The sequence below is a fragment of the Meriones unguiculatus genome, chromosome 7 (assembly GCF_030254825.1).
Source record: "Meriones unguiculatus strain TT.TT164.6M chromosome 7, Bangor_MerUng_6.1, whole genome shotgun sequence".
Classification (NCBI taxonomy): Eukaryota; Metazoa; Chordata; class Mammalia; order Rodentia; family Muridae; genus Meriones; species Meriones unguiculatus.
This window is the reverse complement of record NC_083355.1, coordinates 93,963,271-93,982,257: the sequence shown is the minus strand read 5'-3', so window position 1 is coordinate 93,982,257 and position 18,987 is coordinate 93,963,271. Positions and strand designations below refer to the sequence as shown.

The 18,987-nt window shown below is 44.1% G+C and overlaps 1 protein-coding gene across 1 annotated transcript in view; it reads left to right on the top strand.

The window, feature by feature from the left end:
* Pomt2 (protein O-mannosyltransferase 2) overlaps positions 1 to 18,987 on the top strand; it is a 46,369-nt gene that overhangs the window by 12,943 nt on the left and 14,439 nt on the right. Inside the window, exons 4-11 of the mRNA XM_021653163.2 lie at positions 1,955 to 2,063; positions 4,490 to 4,598; positions 6,245 to 6,404; positions 7,630 to 7,736; positions 8,732 to 8,814; positions 10,386 to 10,495; positions 14,673 to 14,739; positions 16,698 to 16,767. Coding sequence (XP_021508838.1) covers positions 1,955 to 2,063; positions 4,490 to 4,598; positions 6,245 to 6,404; positions 7,630 to 7,736; positions 8,732 to 8,814; positions 10,386 to 10,495; positions 14,673 to 14,739; positions 16,698 to 16,767 — 815 coding nt within the window. The remainder of the gene's footprint in view (positions 1 to 1,954; positions 2,064 to 4,489; positions 4,599 to 6,244; positions 6,405 to 7,629; positions 7,737 to 8,731; positions 8,815 to 10,385; positions 10,496 to 14,672; positions 14,740 to 16,697; positions 16,768 to 18,987) is intronic.

Below are 18,987 nucleotides of genomic sequence, written 5' to 3'. Positions count from 1 at the left end.
GGAGTGGGAAGAGAAGAATGATTGAATTCACCCCCTAAAATAGAAGTCTGGAAGAGAGCTGGGAAGGAAGGAAAGAAGGGGAGGCCACAGAAAGCACGGAGGTTGATTAGGAGACAAGCTCACTGCAGCCGGTCAGCCCATGTGTGGGGTGCATGCCTCTGCCAGCCTTTTCTCCAGATTGTGGCATCCCCACACTGTCTCCAGATTCAAAGTGGGCCGTCAGAAGTCTCACTCTCAGGGAGGCTGCATGCCTATTTCACTCCCTCTGTGTTCTGACTCCCAGCATCAGCTTAATGGAACATGGCAGAACCTAAACACTCGACTCCCTGGGAACAACCTAATGAGACCTGTGGAAGCTGGCTTCCAGCTTGGGGCTCTCAGACCACTTGCTTTCAAAAGTCAGATTAGATGGGCTGTGTATTTGCTTCCTGGGGCTAATCATTGGGTGGTCTGTATAGTCCTTCATGCCATATTAAATGGAGTGCTCTGCCCCTCATTTCATACTCTCAAGTGATACTTTTTATATGTTTTCATTTTATTTTTTAATTTTTTACAATTTATTCACTTTATATCCTGATTATAACCCCGTCCCTCATCTCCTCCCAGTCACACCCTCCCTCCATTCCCTCCCCATCCCCCCGTAGTCCACTGAAAGGGGGAGTCCTCCTCCCCTTCTATCTGACCTTAGCCTATCAAGGCTCATCAGGACTGCCTGCATACTCTCTCTCTGTGCGCTGGCAAGTTCATCCAACCCGCGGGGAAGTGATCAAAGAGCAGGCAAACAAGTTCCTGTAAGAGACTGCCCCTGCTTCCCTTACTAGGAAACCCACATGGAGAATGAGCTGCCTGTGCGCTAGATCTGAGCAGGGGGTCTAGGTCCTCTCTGTGCATGGTACTTGGTGGATATATCAGTCTCTGCAGGACCCCCTGGACTCAGATTTGTTGGCTTCGTTGATCTCCTTGTGGAGCTCCTGTCCCCTCCGGGTCCTTCTTTCCTCACCCCGAGACTTTTTTTTTTTTCTTTTTTTTTTTTTGAGACAGAGGTCTCACTGGGTAGACCAGACTGCCTTCAAACTCATAGGGATCTGCCTGCCTTTGTCTCTCAAGTGCTGGGATTAAAGAAATGTGCCACCACCACCCAGATCTCTCAAGAAATTCTTTTCTTCCTAATGACCCTTGAATATACATAATATATACTACCATGGACTTTCTGTGGAAGTTGAAAAGGGCAAATAGTTTCATTCATTCTCTTCACACTAGGAGACATTACTTTTTGTTTACAAAAGTGATGACCCATGAAAGAATTTACTATTATCCTGGGCTTCCCTGTTTACTGCTGATGGGTAGACTAAGGAGATGGAAGAAGGCTTTTCATTAAAAAAAAAAAAAAAGAATCAATACCTCAAATCCTCTAGCTCTTGAAATGTTAAGCAGTAATCTTTCCCAAATGAAAACACGTCCTGTAGATTAAGAGTAGTTCCTGATATCCCCAAAGCAAAGAACCAGGGAAAATAGTACAGGAATAATAGTAGAAATCTAAAAAATATTAAGATGCCTCAAAGAAGTCTGCCTTATACCCACGGCTTTATGCTAGACACTAGTGTTGGTCGGGTACTTCCTGCAATACTAAGCCTTGAACTCTTCCTCAGCCTGCGCCTGTGAGGTAGAAGCTCCAGCTTTTCCCATTGCCCCTGTGGGAGGTTGAGTTAGAGATAGCTGGCAGTGGTGGACAGCCCTGCTTCTTCCTGTAAGTGGCACTGATTTCTTGCCAGTGCGTGCATCCAGGTTCTGAGAGGCATACCCACTGCTTCCTGTGAGCCTTCACTATGGCACTACCCTTGAATACTCCATGTGATGTCAAATCATTTAGACCATGCCTTTGTCAGGGTCCACCATCATAGACATTAACATGCCAGTCAGCTGGTTATTTGACAGCTTCTCTCTCCTTCCATAGTTCTGTGCTTTCCTGGGCTCCTGGCTGATCCCCTTCGCCTACCTCACTGTACTAGATCTGTCCAAGTCCTTCTCAGCTGCACTGCTCACTGCTGCCCTTCTTACCTTCGGTAAGTTGTCTTTTCCCATGTGTTTTGGAAAATAGGCTGTCATACCCATGGGTGGTTGAAAATCAATACATTCTAGTGTAATATCTGTGTGCCCAGTTCTTACTTAACTTTAGGATTGGGTAAAACATATTGCTACCAGTAACACTTAAGTAATGTGTGTGTGTGTGTGTGTGTGTGTGCGCGCAGCATGAAATTGACAGTTGTCTTCCACAATTGCTCTCTTTATTGAAGCACAACCAGGAGTTAGCAACTCCAGTGAGTCATGTTAACCACTTTCCGCTGAGGATCCCCTGTCTCTACCCGCTATGTGCTGGGATTGCATGTGGCTGTCACCCTGCCCAGCTTTTATGTGGGTTCTGGGGAACCGACCTCCAGTCTTCATGCTTGCATGAAAAATGTTTTTCCAGTGAGCCATCTCCCCAGTTCCTTTTCTATTCTATCTGTGAGGCAAGGGTAATCCTAAACATAGGTTCTCTTTAAGTTATTTATATTTGCATGTTTATAAGTATCTATAATTAATGGGTTAATTTTGCTTCTCTTAGGTTAATGTTGAAGTTAGTTTGCATTTCCTAAATTTATTACAACTGATGAAAAGGCAGAGCAGATGCCCAGAAGTAGCTGAGAATCAGGAGATAGCAATCGAACTTAAATATTTCCTCCGGATCCTCACGGGGATAAACAAGAGCTAACTGTAGAAGTTAGTCCTGTTGCTAGCTGTATTCTTCTGAAAGTGACTTCACGACCTTGTGGTGCTTGACATGTAAAGAAGTCCAGACCAATTTAGGTGGCTATTTTAGGGGCTTGTTCAGACAGATATGCTGTTTTGTGTTGATGGATATATGACAAGGTTATAGAGTTCTATGTAGTGTATGAGGACCTTTTTTTTTTTCTTGTATCTAACTTTTTCTTTTCAGTTATTCACAATCAGTCATTTCTTCATTTTTCATTTGATACCTGTTTCCTCGGCACCTATCCTATACCAGGCTATCTTTTGAGGCCTCAGAAAATGCATTAATGAGATGGTGTTCACATGAAATCTACCCTTCAGAAGGGCAGACAAATAAGCCAGTACATTATTAAGTTTGCAATAAAGTATGCTACTTTTCTTTTACTCTTTAAATTATTTACTTTGTGTGTGACAGAGGGAGGCAAACGCACGCTTGCCATGGCACACCTATGGGAGTCAGACAACAACTTGTGGGAACTGATTTTTGCCTTTCACCAGGGGGGTCCTGGGGATCATACCCAGGCTGTCAAGTATGGTGGCAAGCATCTTCTTCCCAAGCCATTTCAGTGGCCTTGTAATGGAGCATCAGTTTTTTGTTTGGTTGGTTTTGGTTTTTCCAGGCAGGGTTTCTCTGGGTAGCCTTGGCTGTCCTGGACTTGCTGTGTAGACCAGGTTGGCCTTAAACTCACAGGAATCCACCTGAGTCTGCCTCCCGGAGTGCTGGGATTAAAGGTGTGCCCACCATGCCTGGTGTAAGCAGTTAGTGCCAGGTTAGACATAAAGCAGAGTGGGGACAGATTAATGGGGATCAATACTATTTTAGATAGAGTAAGCAGTCAAGAACTCCCTAGGAAGGTAGTGTCTAGGAAAGACTATTCAGAACAGTCTTATAGACTTGCATTAACAACCTTGCACAGTGAAATATACTGTAGAGTAGAGAAGGTTGGAGTTGCATCTGGATAGATATGGAGGCCATGCAGAATTTGGCAGCTGTCCTGAGCAATTTTTAGTCGAGTGAGATGAGAAGACATTGGAGGTTTTAATCAGGAATATGATAGAACTTAAGATTCAAAAAGAAAAAAAAATTGGATGTATGTAGGGAGTCAACCCCCAATAAAGATGTCATATAAAATAAGACTGTTCTATATATACATTTGTAGTTTGCAACTGTGTCAGCTTGTGGATCCTTTTTGATGGTAGAAATAAGGAAGTGGCCTTGGCTGCTCTGAGTGAATGACACGGCCCCTTTAAAATTAAGGGCCTGTAGGTAGTATAGGAACTACTTCTTATCAGTGGGCTCTGATAATTATAATATGCATAATAGTAATGACGTAGGGGAGCTGGAGAGATGGCTCAGTGGTTAAGAGTGCTGACTGCTTGCTCTTTCAGAGGATCCAGCACCCACATGGCAGCTCACAACTATCTGTAACTCCAGTTCCAGGAGACTGGCACCCTCACACATACATACATGCAGGCAAAACACCAGTGCACACAAGGAAGTAATAAATAAGTTACTAAAAATATTTTAAAAAATGATAATGTGCCCTAAGCTGAGTCCTTCTTCTTGCTGATAATCTAGTTGTGATCAGTGGCCACCTAGTCAAGACTGCCAGACTGTTTCCTACCGTTAGAGTGTTTTTCGTTTTCAGAGATATCTCTCATCATTTTGCATTTTGACCAGCAAGCTCCTGTTTTTCAGATACAGGATGCCTCACTCTGTCCCAGTACATCCTGCTTGACCCTATCCTGATGTTCTTCATCATGGCTGCCATGCTGTGCATGGTCAAGTACAACTCCTGCGCTGACAGGTCAGAAATATCATCTTGGGCAGGGCGGGGTTTGGGAATCAGAAGCCATGGTAGCCCCAGAAATCTGACTGTGGCAGGGCCAGGTGCAGACCTACAGGACTTGCATTCAAGCTGAGTTTAAGAGGAGCATATATTTCATTGGTTTGGTTTTAGATAATGAAAAAGAAATTTTAAAATGTTATCTCTAATAGATGCTTTTAGGTTTGCTTTTCACAAGACTGAGAAATTGTCAATTGTCAAGAGGTGTTCAAAGTCAGCATATAATTGATAGAAGCTTATGGGTATTGTGGAGAAGTCCTGATGCTGCCTTCTCATGCCTTATAAGCTGCTCCTCAGCACCAGTCCTGCTCCAAGGAGCTCTGGGACATCTCATCCTTCACATTCTCCATCCTGGAGGGGAAGACACCAGTGTAGAGTGTAGATACTGCCTCAGAGCTACTTGTCTCCAGTGCATCCAATGCTGACCTAATGATAAATTTCCACACCAGACAAGATACTCCCAGGCCCTGGTCAGTTCTAAAGCTGGCCTGGATTATGATGTACTTTCAGAATGCTACTATTTTTCTGGATCCTTCTCCTGCCTCTGAGTGAGGAGAGGAGGTTCATTCTGTGTATTCAAAATACTGTGTTCAAAGTTTCACAGAGCTGGTGTATCCTAGGCTGTCTTAGAAAACAGTGCGTTTTTACCCACGTAATGCTAGTACACTCTTCCTGCCCAGCCAGTGACTACAAGCCTACTCAGTGTTATCTTCTGCTTCTCCCCTATCTATTTCCATCTACCTTTTTTTTCTCCCTCTCTCTCTTTCTCTCTTTCTTTCTTTTTTCCGGTGGTATCAAGGATTGAGCCCCGGGGCCTCATGTTTGGCAAGCCTCCACCACTAAGCTAAATCTCCTGACCCATCTTCCATTTCATAAATACATACTTGTGTGCCAGGTATCATGCCAGGAGAGAGGGGCAGAGGAACAGAGATGCTGACTTTAAACTATTTATTCTGGCAAGGGAAGTGCCAGATCGTCAGAAAAATCGGCTCTGATGTACTGGTGCTGCTAGTACATAAGCTGATAAGGATCATCAACATTGCAACTGATTGCCTGGCTTAAACTGTGCATCATCACTTGACAGCTACATTGCTTGGACTCTCTGTACCTCAGTTTCCTTATATGTAAAAATAGGACAATGAAAAAAGAGAGGATAATTAGCTCTGGCTCATGAGGGGTGATGAGAATAGAAGGACTGAGTATGATATTTGGAAGGGTCCCTGATATATAATGAGCAGTAAATGCTGGCTTTGGTAGGCCTAAATGTGACACGAAGGATAAGTCTGACTGAGTCCAGAGAACTTTTGTGAGTTTTCCTTTTATGTCTACTTGAGTTGTCGACAGTGAAGAATAAGTCTGTATATAGGAGGTCCTGTGCTTAGTCAGGAACAGCATGGAGCCTCCTCCCTAGAACAACATGCTACTTTCTCTCATACTGACTTGCCTTGACAGAACACAACCTCCTTAAGCCATGTCATGGTCCCCTGGGGTTAAGAACCCTTGAGGCTTAGGGCTATTGCATTGCCCCTTTGGGTACTGTCCTACTGCTGCTCTTGATTTCCAATTTGGTTCTAGCTGCCAAACTGAACTGTCTTATTGGTTTCCAGGCCCTTCTCTGCCCCCTGGTGGTTCTGGCTCAGCCTGACTGGCATTAGTCTCGCTGGTGCTTTAGGGGTCAAGTTTGTTGGCCTCTTTATCATCGTGCAAGTGGGACTGAACACCATTTCAGACCTTTGGCACCTGTTTGGAGACCTCAGTCTTTCACTGGTGAGAACTCAAGTGCTTGTGGAAATGTCTTCATTCCACAGTGCTGCTCCCAATCGGCCTTTCTCTGCTTCTGCCATTGGTGGAGGGAGTGGCTGTGCCCTGTGCTCTGTGTTGTGGACCATGGCCAGACTGGACAGACACAGCTTTCCTCTGTAGACAGCAGGATACCAGGGAGTGGGCCTGGCTGAGGAGCTGGAGTGGCATAAATGGAGTAACAACCTTGCAGTTCTCTTTTGCCGTTGCTCCCCCACCACCTCCCTTAATTTCTTTTAAGTTGCCCAGCCAGCCAGAGGATTCTGTTCAGCTGGATTCATGCCAAGTCCATTGAGGGCCCAAGACCTTAGGTCAAATGAGTGGGATGACTTTGAACTTCTGAACGCAGAATTTTTTTTCCTGACTCAGGGTTTCTATGTTTGGAAGCCAGTTAAACACTGTTAGGATTATTATTATTATTACTATCATTATCACATTAGTAATCAAGGGCTGATCTAGTGCCAGACACTGTACAAAATGGTTGCCTTTATTGTCTCATTGAAATCCTATGTGGTGGGTAGTCACTGATTTTACAAATGAGGAATTTAAAACCTAGAGGGATAGCTTTAACAAGGTCCTACGGGTATTACAGGGATATCTATTTGGTAAGAGGGACATCTATGACTCAGACTTGGGTTATGCAACTAACAAATTCCCAACATGTTAATTTGTTCAGAAAATATGTAGACACCATTTCCTAGACGCAGAATGTTGGGAGCGTATGGACTACAACATGACCCCTGCCCTGTAGGACCCATGGGGGTCTGTAGAAGAGGAGAGAAAGGGGGGCCTATTACAGTCCTGCTTTGACAGCAGATAGGAGGCCCTGGTCTAAGTTTAGGTGCTCCAGGGAGGCCCGTGGGAAGCTGAGGCCTGAGGTTAAGGCCAGCAGCATGCGCTAAGGGGCTGGCATCGTCAGAACAGGGAGCCTTGGGAAACTTCATGGAGTTCAGTGAGCTGGAGACCACTGTTGAGCAACAACTCCACCTTGTCAGTGGTCATGGGGTGCAGTGCCTGGAAGGGCAACAGAGAGCTGGCCCGTGTTATCCCCTGCAGTGCCTCCGTGTGTGTGTATAGTGGAGGGTAGTATAGAAAGAAAGGCCTAGGGTTTCCCCTGTTATTCTTTCTAATGTGACTCCTAAGTATAATGGCATTTCATATGCCCACTACCTGTGATGTCTTCTCTTTGCAGGTGACTGTAGGGAAGCACCTGACTGCTCGAATCCTGTGCCTCATAGTGCTGCCTTTGGTGCTCTATGTGACCATTTTTGCTGTTCATGTCATGGTGCTGAATAAAAGGTACAGCCAGAACCTTTCCAGCCTCTTGCTTTTGTTTTTTCTCTGGGTCTAAGCCTATATGCAGGCTGGGTGATTTCCTAGGCCTGAGGTTAGGATGAAGGGCAGAAGTTTTTCCTGCTCCCCTGTTCTCTTCTGTATATCCCAAGGCTCAGAAAACCCAGCACCCAAACTTGAAGGAGGCAGAGAACTCCCTAATAGCATAAATGTCCCTAATCTCCAATCTCTGAGATACAGGCCTTTCACTTTAGTGGGGATGGATACCAGGGTTGCAGTGGGTCTGGTTACAAGGATACCAGCAGCAACATTTCATTAAATAAGTAGCTACCAAGTGTCAAGAACTGGGTTTAGCATTATGTCTAATCTCAATTAGCTATTGTTATTAGTGAGTTCTTTTGGCTTTTTAAAAAATCTGCTATTTATAAATGAAGAATTAAGAATAAATAGGATTAGAAGCATTGCCCAAGTCACCAGGCTAGTAAGTGGCTGATGGTGAAATTTAGACTGTAGTGTCTCCAACTCCATCATCCATGTTTGTTTCATGAAACCATCCTGCCATTCAGATTCTCAACTCTCCTCGTAAGTTAACCTAAGGGCTTCTGAGAAATGGCAGCTTTATTTGTTTGTTTGTTTGTTTTGTTTTATGACACAGGATTTCTCTGGGTAGCCCTGGCTGTCATAGAACTAGTTCTGTAGACCAGGCTGGCCTTTAGCTCAGAGATCTGCCTGCCTCTGCTGCCATCAAAGGTGTGTACTCCCACCTCCTGGCTGGAAATGGCAGCTTTTATGCTCTCTTTCTCTTTCTCTCTCTCGCTTTCTCTCTCTCTCTTGGTTTTTCCAGACAGGGTTTCTCTGTGTAGCCCTAGCTGTCCTGAACTCGGCCTACAGAGATCCTCTTGTCTCTGCCTTCCAAGTGCTGGGAAAAAAGGTGTGTGCCACTACACCCAGCTGCTTTGACTCTAATAACTGACTCTCTCCTGCTTCTCCTTTCCCCCCAGTGGTCCTGGTGATGGCTTCTTCAGTTCTGCCTTTCAAGCCCGGCTTTCAGGAAATAGCCTTCACAATGCTTCTATCCCTGAATGTGAGTGTACTGGGCACAGGGGTTTCCTGGAAGTTGAATTTGAAAAGGCAAGTCTGAAACTTGTGGTTTTGTTTTGTTTTTGTTTGTTTTGTCCATATATAGCAGACTGGGAGAAATCCCAGTATTACAGTACAAATTCTCAAGAGTCAGTTTCTATAGTACACAGAATAACTTCTTTGTAGCTGTCAAAGCCAGCTCTGTAAGAAGGCCATTCTGAGGGAATCTGGTCGCAGAGCAAACAGGGCCCTCTAGGGACAGTTGTAGTCTTATGCATATATGTGTGCATACACTCACACATAGTAATTAGCAGGTATTCACCCTCCAGGGAATAGTCTGGTGCGAAGGACCTCCATTCCTGTGTTAAGTACCTAAAAGGGAAATACAGAGCCAGGAGTAGTGGCACATAACTTTAATCCTAAGGGAGGCAAGCAGAGCTCTATGAATTTGAGGCCAGGCTGGTCCACATGGCAAATTTCAGGACAGCCAGAGCTATATAGACCCTGTCTCAAAAACCAAAATAAAACAAAGCAAAGAAAAATGAGGGGTAGAATATAGAACCAGGGATTGAAGCACATGCCAAGACAGTGCTAGGAGCCAGTTCAAGAAGATCCCATATGCATGCATGCAAAGGTTTGCCTTGGGTTGGACCTGGAGAGATGAGTAGACTTCAGTGGGTATTGAGGGGCAAGAGGTCATATTAGGCAGAAGGGATGGCAAGATAAATACCAAGGGCAGGGTAAAGCACAAGGCACAGCTTATATGCAGGGTCTGGAATCTCAAGTTAGAAAAGAAAGTTGGGACCCAGAAGTTGAAGGTTTGAGATACTTAAGATATTGGAGATCACATGGAGGTCTCTGAGCAGGCAGGCAGCTAGAAATGCTATGCACTGTAGAGTTAGCATGGCTGGAAGAAAGTATAGGATGTCTAGAAAGGTAGGAGCATCCACTGGGAAGTTATTTCAGGGCTGTACCTTAGGATTAGGGACAGCCAGGAACATACCCAACAGGTATCAGGCAAGGGAGGAGAAAAGATGTCATTGAGGCCCTGAGTGCAGGAATGACATTTTGTTCTCGTGGAGTATCTAGTTCCAGGAACACAGTGGGCTCCACGGAATGAAAGGAATGAGACTAGGAAAGCAGGAGAAAGCACTGGTTTGGAAAGGCAGTATGTGGAGTTAGTCCTTAAAGAGGGAGCTTTGGACCAAAATTTGTTCAGTGGAGCTTAGGACATGTTTCAAAGGTAAGGCGATTGATTCTGTGGTATTGAGTGCAGGAGACTGGAAAGAGGAGCATGCAAGAGAAAGGAATGAGAAGAGGGGTGCAGAGGAGCAGTCTGTGAGGGAGTGTGGAGTCTGAGGCAAAGTGCTCAGTGGTGGGGCTGCTGTTAGACATAATGCAAATGTAGGGAGCTCCCTCTTAAGTTGCTTCCATTGGCGTGAGAAGGCAACTGGGACTCCAGCTTTAGGCAGGCCTGGGCCCGCTAATGTCTGTAAGAAGATTTAACTACTCCCATCCCCTTCCCCCTCACCAGGCAGGGGCAGCCTGTCATGTCTGAAGTCTCTTTTCCTGCAGACCTGGCTTATGGCTCTGTGATCACTGTGAAGAATCTCCGGATGGCCATTGGCTACCTGCACTCCCATAGGCACCTCTACCCTGAGGGCATTGGGGCTCGCCAGCAGCAGGTGGGTAACCCTTTGTGTATTTGGCTGCAGCCACACTGAACTGTTCTCTGTGACTGAACCTGTCATTCAGTTTCTCTTTATTGAAGCATTCTCCTTGCTCCTTCTCTTTCTTGCTTTGGCTAACCTCGGCTTCTTTAGGTTTAAGCTCAGGGTTCCTCTCTGTCCATCTCATAATCCCCCACCTCCTCCCTTTACAACACTTCCCAGGCATTTCTGCCTGTCTCAGGAGAATCATTTTATAAGGAATTTTGAGAGTTTGCTTCTCCCGTCCTTCTGTTTGATCCTGGAACTCCTGCGTGTCTGCCACAGTTCCTGGCCTGGAGGGTGATGAGGAAATCTACAGATCTGGGAACCAGACTAGATTACTTGGGTTTGAATCCATATAGCTTTGACTTTGTACAAATGTCTTAATCATTTTGTGGTTTAGTCTCTTGGTCTTAGGGGAAAATAAATAATGCTCCTCTCCACTATAGGATTGTTAAGAAGGTGTATATAAAGGGCACATATGAAAGGTGTCCATGTTACAGATGTTCAAGTGACTCTGGTGGAAGGTGCCTGAGCTTGTGAGACTGGGTTTGACTCTGTCCTGGGGATGCATGAAAGTGATTAAGTGTTGAGGAATGGTTGGGTGTAATTTTAGAAAGTAACCCTAGCAGGAGTGTGATGGATTGCAGAGAACCGGTTAGGAGGCAGTGACAATTCTGCATGGAAGCAAAGGGGTTAGAGGCCAGAGCTGATTCAGGAAACACTTCTCAGGTGTCATAGTAGGGCTTGGTAATGTATGGAGGTCAGGAAGAGCTGTGTGTAACTCTATAGTCATGATGTCTAAGTATGTGTGTGATGTTATTTAATCATAATTATAAATAGGGAGGAATGGTTTTGAGGTGAAAGGAGAATTTTTCTTGTGTGATAGGTTTGAGGCTTGTCTCAGAAAAGAGATCTGAGCATGACATGTAGGTGTTAGCACAAAGGGGGTTGGTGGGTGGTATTGCTCAGGAATAGTGTGAGGAGAAAGGACCAGTGAGGGAACCCAACATTTAAGGGAGTGTTTAAGGCTGCTCAGAGTGGAACTAGAAGAGAATGACAATGAAGGAGTGACTGGGAGGTCGGAGAAGAGATTGAAAGAGGTTGGAAAGGTCTCTAAAAGGAGTGGGGAGCACTTCAGTGTGCCTGTGACTGCCACACTGGTTTTGCTGGAGAGGGAAGGACAGAAATCTCAGATGCAGAGATGTAAGAGGGTGAATGGAGTGGTAGGAGATGGAAGCTTGTGTCAGGCTGTTAATCTAAGAGACTCGCAAGTGATGTTTCTCTTACAGAATGATTGAGAGCTTCGTTCTGCCAAGTTTTACTTCTTCAAGTACTTTAGCACCATTTTCTTTTAGCTACTAGAGAGCTGGTCCTGGGTATTGGGTTGCAGCATTACTTTCTCATACTTGGTTTTTCACTTATCTCTGGCCCAGTGGTTCTCAGTCCTGGCTGCAGTTTATAATTAACTGAGCTTGCTTCCATGCTTTTAGACTTATTTATTTGTTTGTTTGTTTATTACATATACAGTGTTCTGCCTGTGCACCTGAAGAGGGCACCAGATCTCATTATAGATGGTTATGAGCCACCAAGTGATTGCTGGAAATTGCTCTCAGGACCTCTGGAAGACTAGCCAGTGCTCTTAACCTCTGAGCCATCTCTCTAGCCATTAACTGAGCTTTCAAAATTCTGACTTGCAGACTCTTATTCAGAGATTTTGCTTTAATTGACCTAGGGTGGTTCCAAGCACTGTTTACTTTTGCTTTGATTTAAATTCCGTAGATCATGCTAATGCATAGCCAGGGCAGAAAATCACAAGTAGCTGTTCCATGAGGATGAAGAGAATAGTAAAGTGACAGATCTTTGGATACACTGTGCAGAAGGAGAGGAAGGTCAAGCTCTGGAAGACACTGTTTAGTTGGGGCTGTATGCTTGGAGCCCCTGAGTACCATCTGAAGCTGATGGTGGTCCTGAATGGACAGCACATTGGGTCAAGGGACAGAGTGTCAGGCTCTGACTCTCTTAGGCTGTCTCCCCAGCTGTAAATCGAGGTGATTGGACTAAATGGCTTCTAGTTAACCTCTCTGCCCTAAGCTTAATGTCTTATTAGTCTCTAGGTTTCAGCTTTAGTTAGTTAGTTTTGGTTTTTCTGAGAACTCACTCTGTAGACCAGGCTGGCCTCGAGCTCACAGAGATCTGTCTGCCTCTGCCTCTGCCTCTGCTTCCCAAGTGGTGGGATTAAAGACGTGTGCCACTGTCCCTGACTTATGTATTTGTTTCCTCCTTCTCTTCCTCCTCCTCCTCCTTCTTTTTGTTTGTTTGTTTTGGTTGTTTGGGGTTTGTTTGTTTGTTTTTTAAGACAGGGTTTCTCTGTGTAGCCTTGGCTGTTCTAGACTAGATTTATAGACCAGGCTAGCCTTGAACTCACAGAGATCCACCTATCTCTACCTTCCCAAGTGCTGGAATTATAGGTGTCACCATGCCCAGTCAGCTTATGTATTCTTAATATCATTGCTTGTTTTTTTTTTCTTTTTCTGAGAAACAAAGTCCACTCAAATAACTCAAATATAGCCATAGTACATACAGAATAATTTTCCCCATACATGCTAGTTCCCAATTTTTTTTTATCTTTTGCAAGTAAATTTGTCATGTTGTGTCCAATTGAAGTTAGAAGAAATGCCTGTATTTCTGTTGTATATAAAATATAGCTTAAGGCTGTATTTTTGTCTCCCCTCTTAGAGCACTGGAGTTACCTGCTGTGCTTGGAATCCTGCCTCCCCGAACCATAAGCTGTGTCATCTTGAGCAAAAGACCTAGCCTATTTCTTAGTAATATTGTGGGGAAAATAATAGCACCAACAGTGCAGAGCTGTGAATATGATTGAGCAGGGTAAAACGTGCCTGGTGCTGAGAATAGTGCCTGGTGAATGGTAGCCACTTTGAGCGTGAGCATTCCATGAGCCTTTTTTGCATGCCGCTTTAAAAAAAAAAATGCTTCAAGACATTTTTACTTGTGTATCATATTCTATTACATATGTGCAGTATCACGTTAACTAGTCCTCTCATTAGAGATTCGTAGTATGTCTAGATTTTTGCTGTTGGACCAATCACTGCATTATAGACATTCACATGAGTGCACACACAATTCTTTATAAATTAGTTATGTCTGTAGGTTAAAACTGTAGGATAAAATAGCCATGGAGCATTTTAGTGTCATTTACCCATATTCTGGGAAAAATAATAGCTTTTTTTTTTTTTATAAGTGTCCATGGGATTGGGATGCAGGCACATAGTGTGTACGTGCGTGTGGAGGCCAGAGGTCAGCGTCAGGTGCCTTCCATGATCACCCTCCATCGTATTTTTTGAGAAAGTGTCTCTCACTGAACCTGGAGCTCCCTGGTTATACTGGCTGGCCAGCAAGGCCCAGCTATTGTCCTATCTCAGTAATAGGATTCTGAGAGCACTAGCTTTTTCTTACATGTGTACTAGGAATCAAACTCAGGTTCTCATGTCTGCATAGCAAGCACTTTATCATGAACCGTCTCTTCAGCCCATGACTTTTTTCCCCTCTCCGTTTAAAAAGTTTGAGGCATAGTCTTATTTTTAATAACTTATTCTTATTTTATGTGCATTGGTGTTTTGCTTACATGTATGTCTGTGTGCGGGTGTCAGATCTGGAACTGGAGTTACAGGAGTTACAGACAATTGTGAGCTGCCATGTGGGTGCTGGGAATTGAACCTGGGTTACTTTGGAAGAGCAGCCACTGCTCTTAATCATTGTGCCATCTCTCCAGACCCAAGACATTGTCTTAATTGCTTTTTAAATAGACTAAATCTACTGCTTCTGTGCTGGAGACTGTTAAATCACAGTATAATGGTCCTCCCTCAAGACAACTGAAACTTTCTTGACATGCTACCAAAGAAAAAGATAAATTAAAAAGTTCTTGATGTATAGGGCTTCTAAATTCTGAAAAATGGAGAAAATCTCATTCAAGAGTGCAACTTCTGAGCCCCTTTGGGAAATATGGTCTCCTGGGTTAGTAGTTGGGTGTCCTGAAAGATGTTCACGTGGTGTCAGTTTGCTGGGGATTGTGCTTTTCCAGCTGGGCTGATCATAATGGTATCTTCTCCTCTTCATTCTCCCCTCCATTTAGGTTACCACCTATTTGCATAAGGACTACAACAACCTGTGGATTATCAAGAAACATAATACAAACTCAGGTAACGTGGCAGAGACTGAGATTCTTGTGCTGTTCACTGAGTCTACCTCACTTTTCTCATAAACACCTTTAATGTCTTTACTGATCTCAGGCATCCTTTTGAACATTATTGAGGTCCTGTTGTGTTCCCAGGACAGTGGGAAGCATAGAGGATGAGCAGTGAGTGAAACAGTAGGGCCAGGGCTCAGATCTCATCTGGGAACTGGTTATGTAAGCTCATCTCAGGGTCTGCTAGGTAGCCGTAACTGAGGGTACCTGGGAGTTGCTTTCGTTTTCGAACTATGCAAAGTTCAGCCGTAGCCCTGATATGAGAGAGAGCTGTCCTTTCTGGTCACTGGGCTGGCTGAGTTAGTTGATAATCCAAGCCTCTGCCAGCCCTGTGCTTGAACTTAGCTGGTGCTTGCACACACATACACACATACACACACTGTCTGGGCTCTCTGATTTGAGGACAAAGCAAGAGGTACTTGGGGTCTTTCTTTTCTTGGAAAGCAACTAGCTATCTGCGGACAGGGCTTTTTGTTGTAACTGTTAAGCAGAGGGCAGTTATCACCTGAGCTCATCCTCCCTGGCAGTATCCTGAACCCCAGGCATTTCTTGTGACTGCTCAGCAAATACCACCTGCCTGAGCTGGCAGCAGCTGCTCCAAATCTGGAAACAGGGACAGCCGTTCTTTAAACTCTCTCTTTTTTTTCCTTGCTATCTCCTTATATTGTTGTTTTTAGGCTAACCCCTTACATACAACCATCTCTTCTGCTGCCTTATCTGCATGCTCAGTAATGAAAACTGACCCCTTGAGTGAGTCTGTGAAGCTACATTGATTGTACTTTTGACACAACAGGCCAAAGGTGGTCCATCATGATGAAGTTTTAGGGAGACTAGGTGTTTCTTCTAACATTTGAACCTACCCAGTCTCTATTGTGGCTTCTAAGGTAAGATGGTTGCATTTCATCTAAGCAGCTAAGGGTTCCCTGGGAATTTTGTAGTCTGAGTTCTAGTGTTCTTGTTGGCTGTAAAGGTCCCTCACCCCAATCCACACCAAATAAAACTTTCTCCCCTGTTTATAAGGCAGCATAGCAACGGTGCCTGTGCAGGTGAATCTTAACAGAGCCAGGAATTTGCGTTAGCAAATTTGGCTATCCTGACCTTGATTTGTTTATGGAGTCTTGCCATGTCACTGTTTGTGACAGAATTTTACAAGGTGCCTTCTGCGCTGCTGTGATAGCTGCCAGCTATTTTCTATGATGCTCGCTACCTTTCTAGATCATGACGAGTTTTGACTTCTAGAAACCTACAAAGGGGTCATTTTTCTTTTCAGCATTTTATTGTTGCTGTTTTTCATTTCATGCTTAGGAGATAAAATTTGATTTTTGAGAAGAGCTGTGCATACTTCAGCTGTAGTCCTGATATGACAGAGCACTGTCCTTTCTCGTCCCTGAGCTGGCTCAGTTAGGGCAATTGCATGGATTTAATTTTATGGAGACTGCATTACTCATTAGGGAAATTTTCATTACTTAGCCTCCCACCTGAAGTTCCAGTGGAGGATTCCTCGCCTGTCGGACAAAGGTCACCTTGCAGCCTGGCATAGTGGCCAGTCTAGCCCCACTCGTTCACATCCTCATTTGTTCCTACATCTTTTATATACATAGACCTTTTTCTCTACAGTCATTGGCAGTTGTTCAAATGAGTATGATTCTTTCACGTGTGTTGCTTTATCTTGCGTATTCACTTGACAGAATTCTCTGCTTCTTTAAGAGACTCTCAAGCATTACTTCTGGGACACTCTAATTCCCTGAGGTGACTGGAGAACCTTACCCTTTGTCCCACAGCACACTGTTAGCACTGACAGCACTTATCACACAGCACTGTGACTGTTTTATGACAGGCCTTCAGTTGTCACTAGTCTAGTATGTGAATGACTCACTTGGTGCTCACACTTATTTTTTTTTTTTTTGGCAGATCCCCTAGACCCTTCATTCCCAGTGGAGTTCGTCCGACATGGAGACATCATTCGACTAGAACACAAAGAGTAAGTGATCTTGCTGTTGTTGGAACTGAATGCTAGGGCAGTGGGCTGAGGCAGTAGTAATGGAACCAAGTTTCTGTGTGGAGTGAGAAATTCATGCATAGTATGAGAATGAGTAGTAAGCTAGCCTTTGCCTACTGATTTTGTGTTTAAGGAGCCTTGACCTTTGGGGATATCTTTCAGTGACCCTTTTCCTATTAATGCTACTGGGCGAGAATAAGACCACTATCACAATTTTTGAGCCAAATTTGAAGCAAGCTTTATTAAATACTGGCTAGGAGAATGGCCAGGACATCCAGGATTCCTGGAGAATGCCTTGAATTATATTAGTCCAGTGCTTATAAAGGCAAAACCTGCAAGGTCACATACTTCCTTTGTCCAATCCAGGACAAGCATACATCCCGCTTATGTACCTCCTGCCTACTTGTGATCAAGCACATTCTGTGCATTGGGGACAAGCAATCTTGTTTACAGAAGTGAAAACACTTGGCTTGTTATCATACATAAACAACAGCCCCTCGCAATCCAGGAAATATCTGTGCTTGGGCAAGTGGGCCTGACAGGTTAGAGACATTTTTTATAGATCTCTTAAACACAGTAATTTACACTTAAAACATAACTTTAGCCTTCACCCTCACTTCCATCCCCTAAGTGTAACCATGGAAAGGATAGTTTGATAGCACAAAGCCACATCTTTGGTAAATAAATTTTAGGAAATGTAAGCATCTGTTTCTGAGACGAGCATGCTAGTCTGTCTCACTGTCTATTAATTAGAATGAATGGAAATGCCAGGATGATATAAAAACTACTAAAAAGCATGAAAAAGCTGACAAGATATTAGAATTACTAGAAAAAAATTTCAAGTAAAAGAGGTAATCCAGAGAATAAGTGAAGCCCTGAAGCCATGTTTCTCCTCACCCTGTTCCAGAAATAATACACATTGCCAGTGAGAAACTGCTCAGCACATCTAGAGATTAAAGAAGAAAAAGCTCTTTAAAATTGCCTGGCTCTGGCTCATGCTCATAGAGGAGCTGGCCTTGAATGGAAAATTTTATTAACTTATATACACCTTAGGCTTATGCATTCTACATATGCTGTCATCCTTAAATCTCTGTTAGGTCCAATACTCAGGTCATACTCATAACAGTTTAAGAGTTGGGAGTCTGTAAATCTGGACTCTTGGACAGGTGAGAGGTTTATACAGCAAAGATAGTGCCAGAATTAGTCTTAACTACAGTAGTGTTGTTCTTTTCCAACAGTTGTTACCCAGGTTCCCCCCACTCCACCTGGCAAAATTATGCTTTTTCTGGTAAGAACACAGGGGACTTAATGGCAGACCAGGACTTAATGATGGCTGTGACCTTGAGCTGCCCACTTACCTCTGCCTCCTGAGTGCTGGGATTAAAGGTGTGAACCACCACCACCAGGCCTTGAGCTTTGATATTTTGTTTTGACTACCTCTTAAGAGCAAGTGCTTTTAAAAATATTAAATTTATTAGCCAGGTGAGAGGGCTCACGCCTGTAATCCCAGCACTCAGGGAGGCAGAGGCAGGCAGATCTCTCTGAGTTCGAGCCCAGCCTGGTCTACAAAGCGAGTCCAGGATAGCCAAGGCTATACAGAGAAACCCTGTCTCAAAAAAACCATAAATAAATAAATAAATAAATCGATTTATTTCTTTTTGTTTTACGTGCATGCGTGCACGTGCGTGTGTGTGCGTGTGCTACAGTATGTGGAGGTCAGAAGACAACTTGCAGAAATCAGTTCTCTCTTTTGACTTTGTAAGTGGGCCTCTGGCATCTACCTTAGGTTCTCAGGCTTGGAAGCAGGTACCTTTACCCTATGAGCCATCTCACTGGCCCAAGAAGAGTTACTGTTATTTTGCTTTGTTTGTTTTTGGTTTTGTTTTTTTTGAGACAGGGTTTTTCTGTATAACAGTCCTGTCTGTCCTGGAGCTCAATTGTAGTTCTAGGCTGGCCTGGAACTCACAGAGATACGCCTGCCTCTGCCTCCCTGAATGCTGGGATAACAGGCATGAGCCACCTTGCCCTGCTCAAGAGGAGTTTTTAAGTTATAGTTTTAGGTTCCTCCAAAGTGACAAGTAATCTTTCTTCAAGACTTGGAACCCAGAAGATTTTAGGCTTAAGAGCGTTTCTGCTCTGTTCACTCACCCCAGGAAAAGTGACTTTGAAGGATCAGATTGTTGCTGGTTGTATAGGGAACCC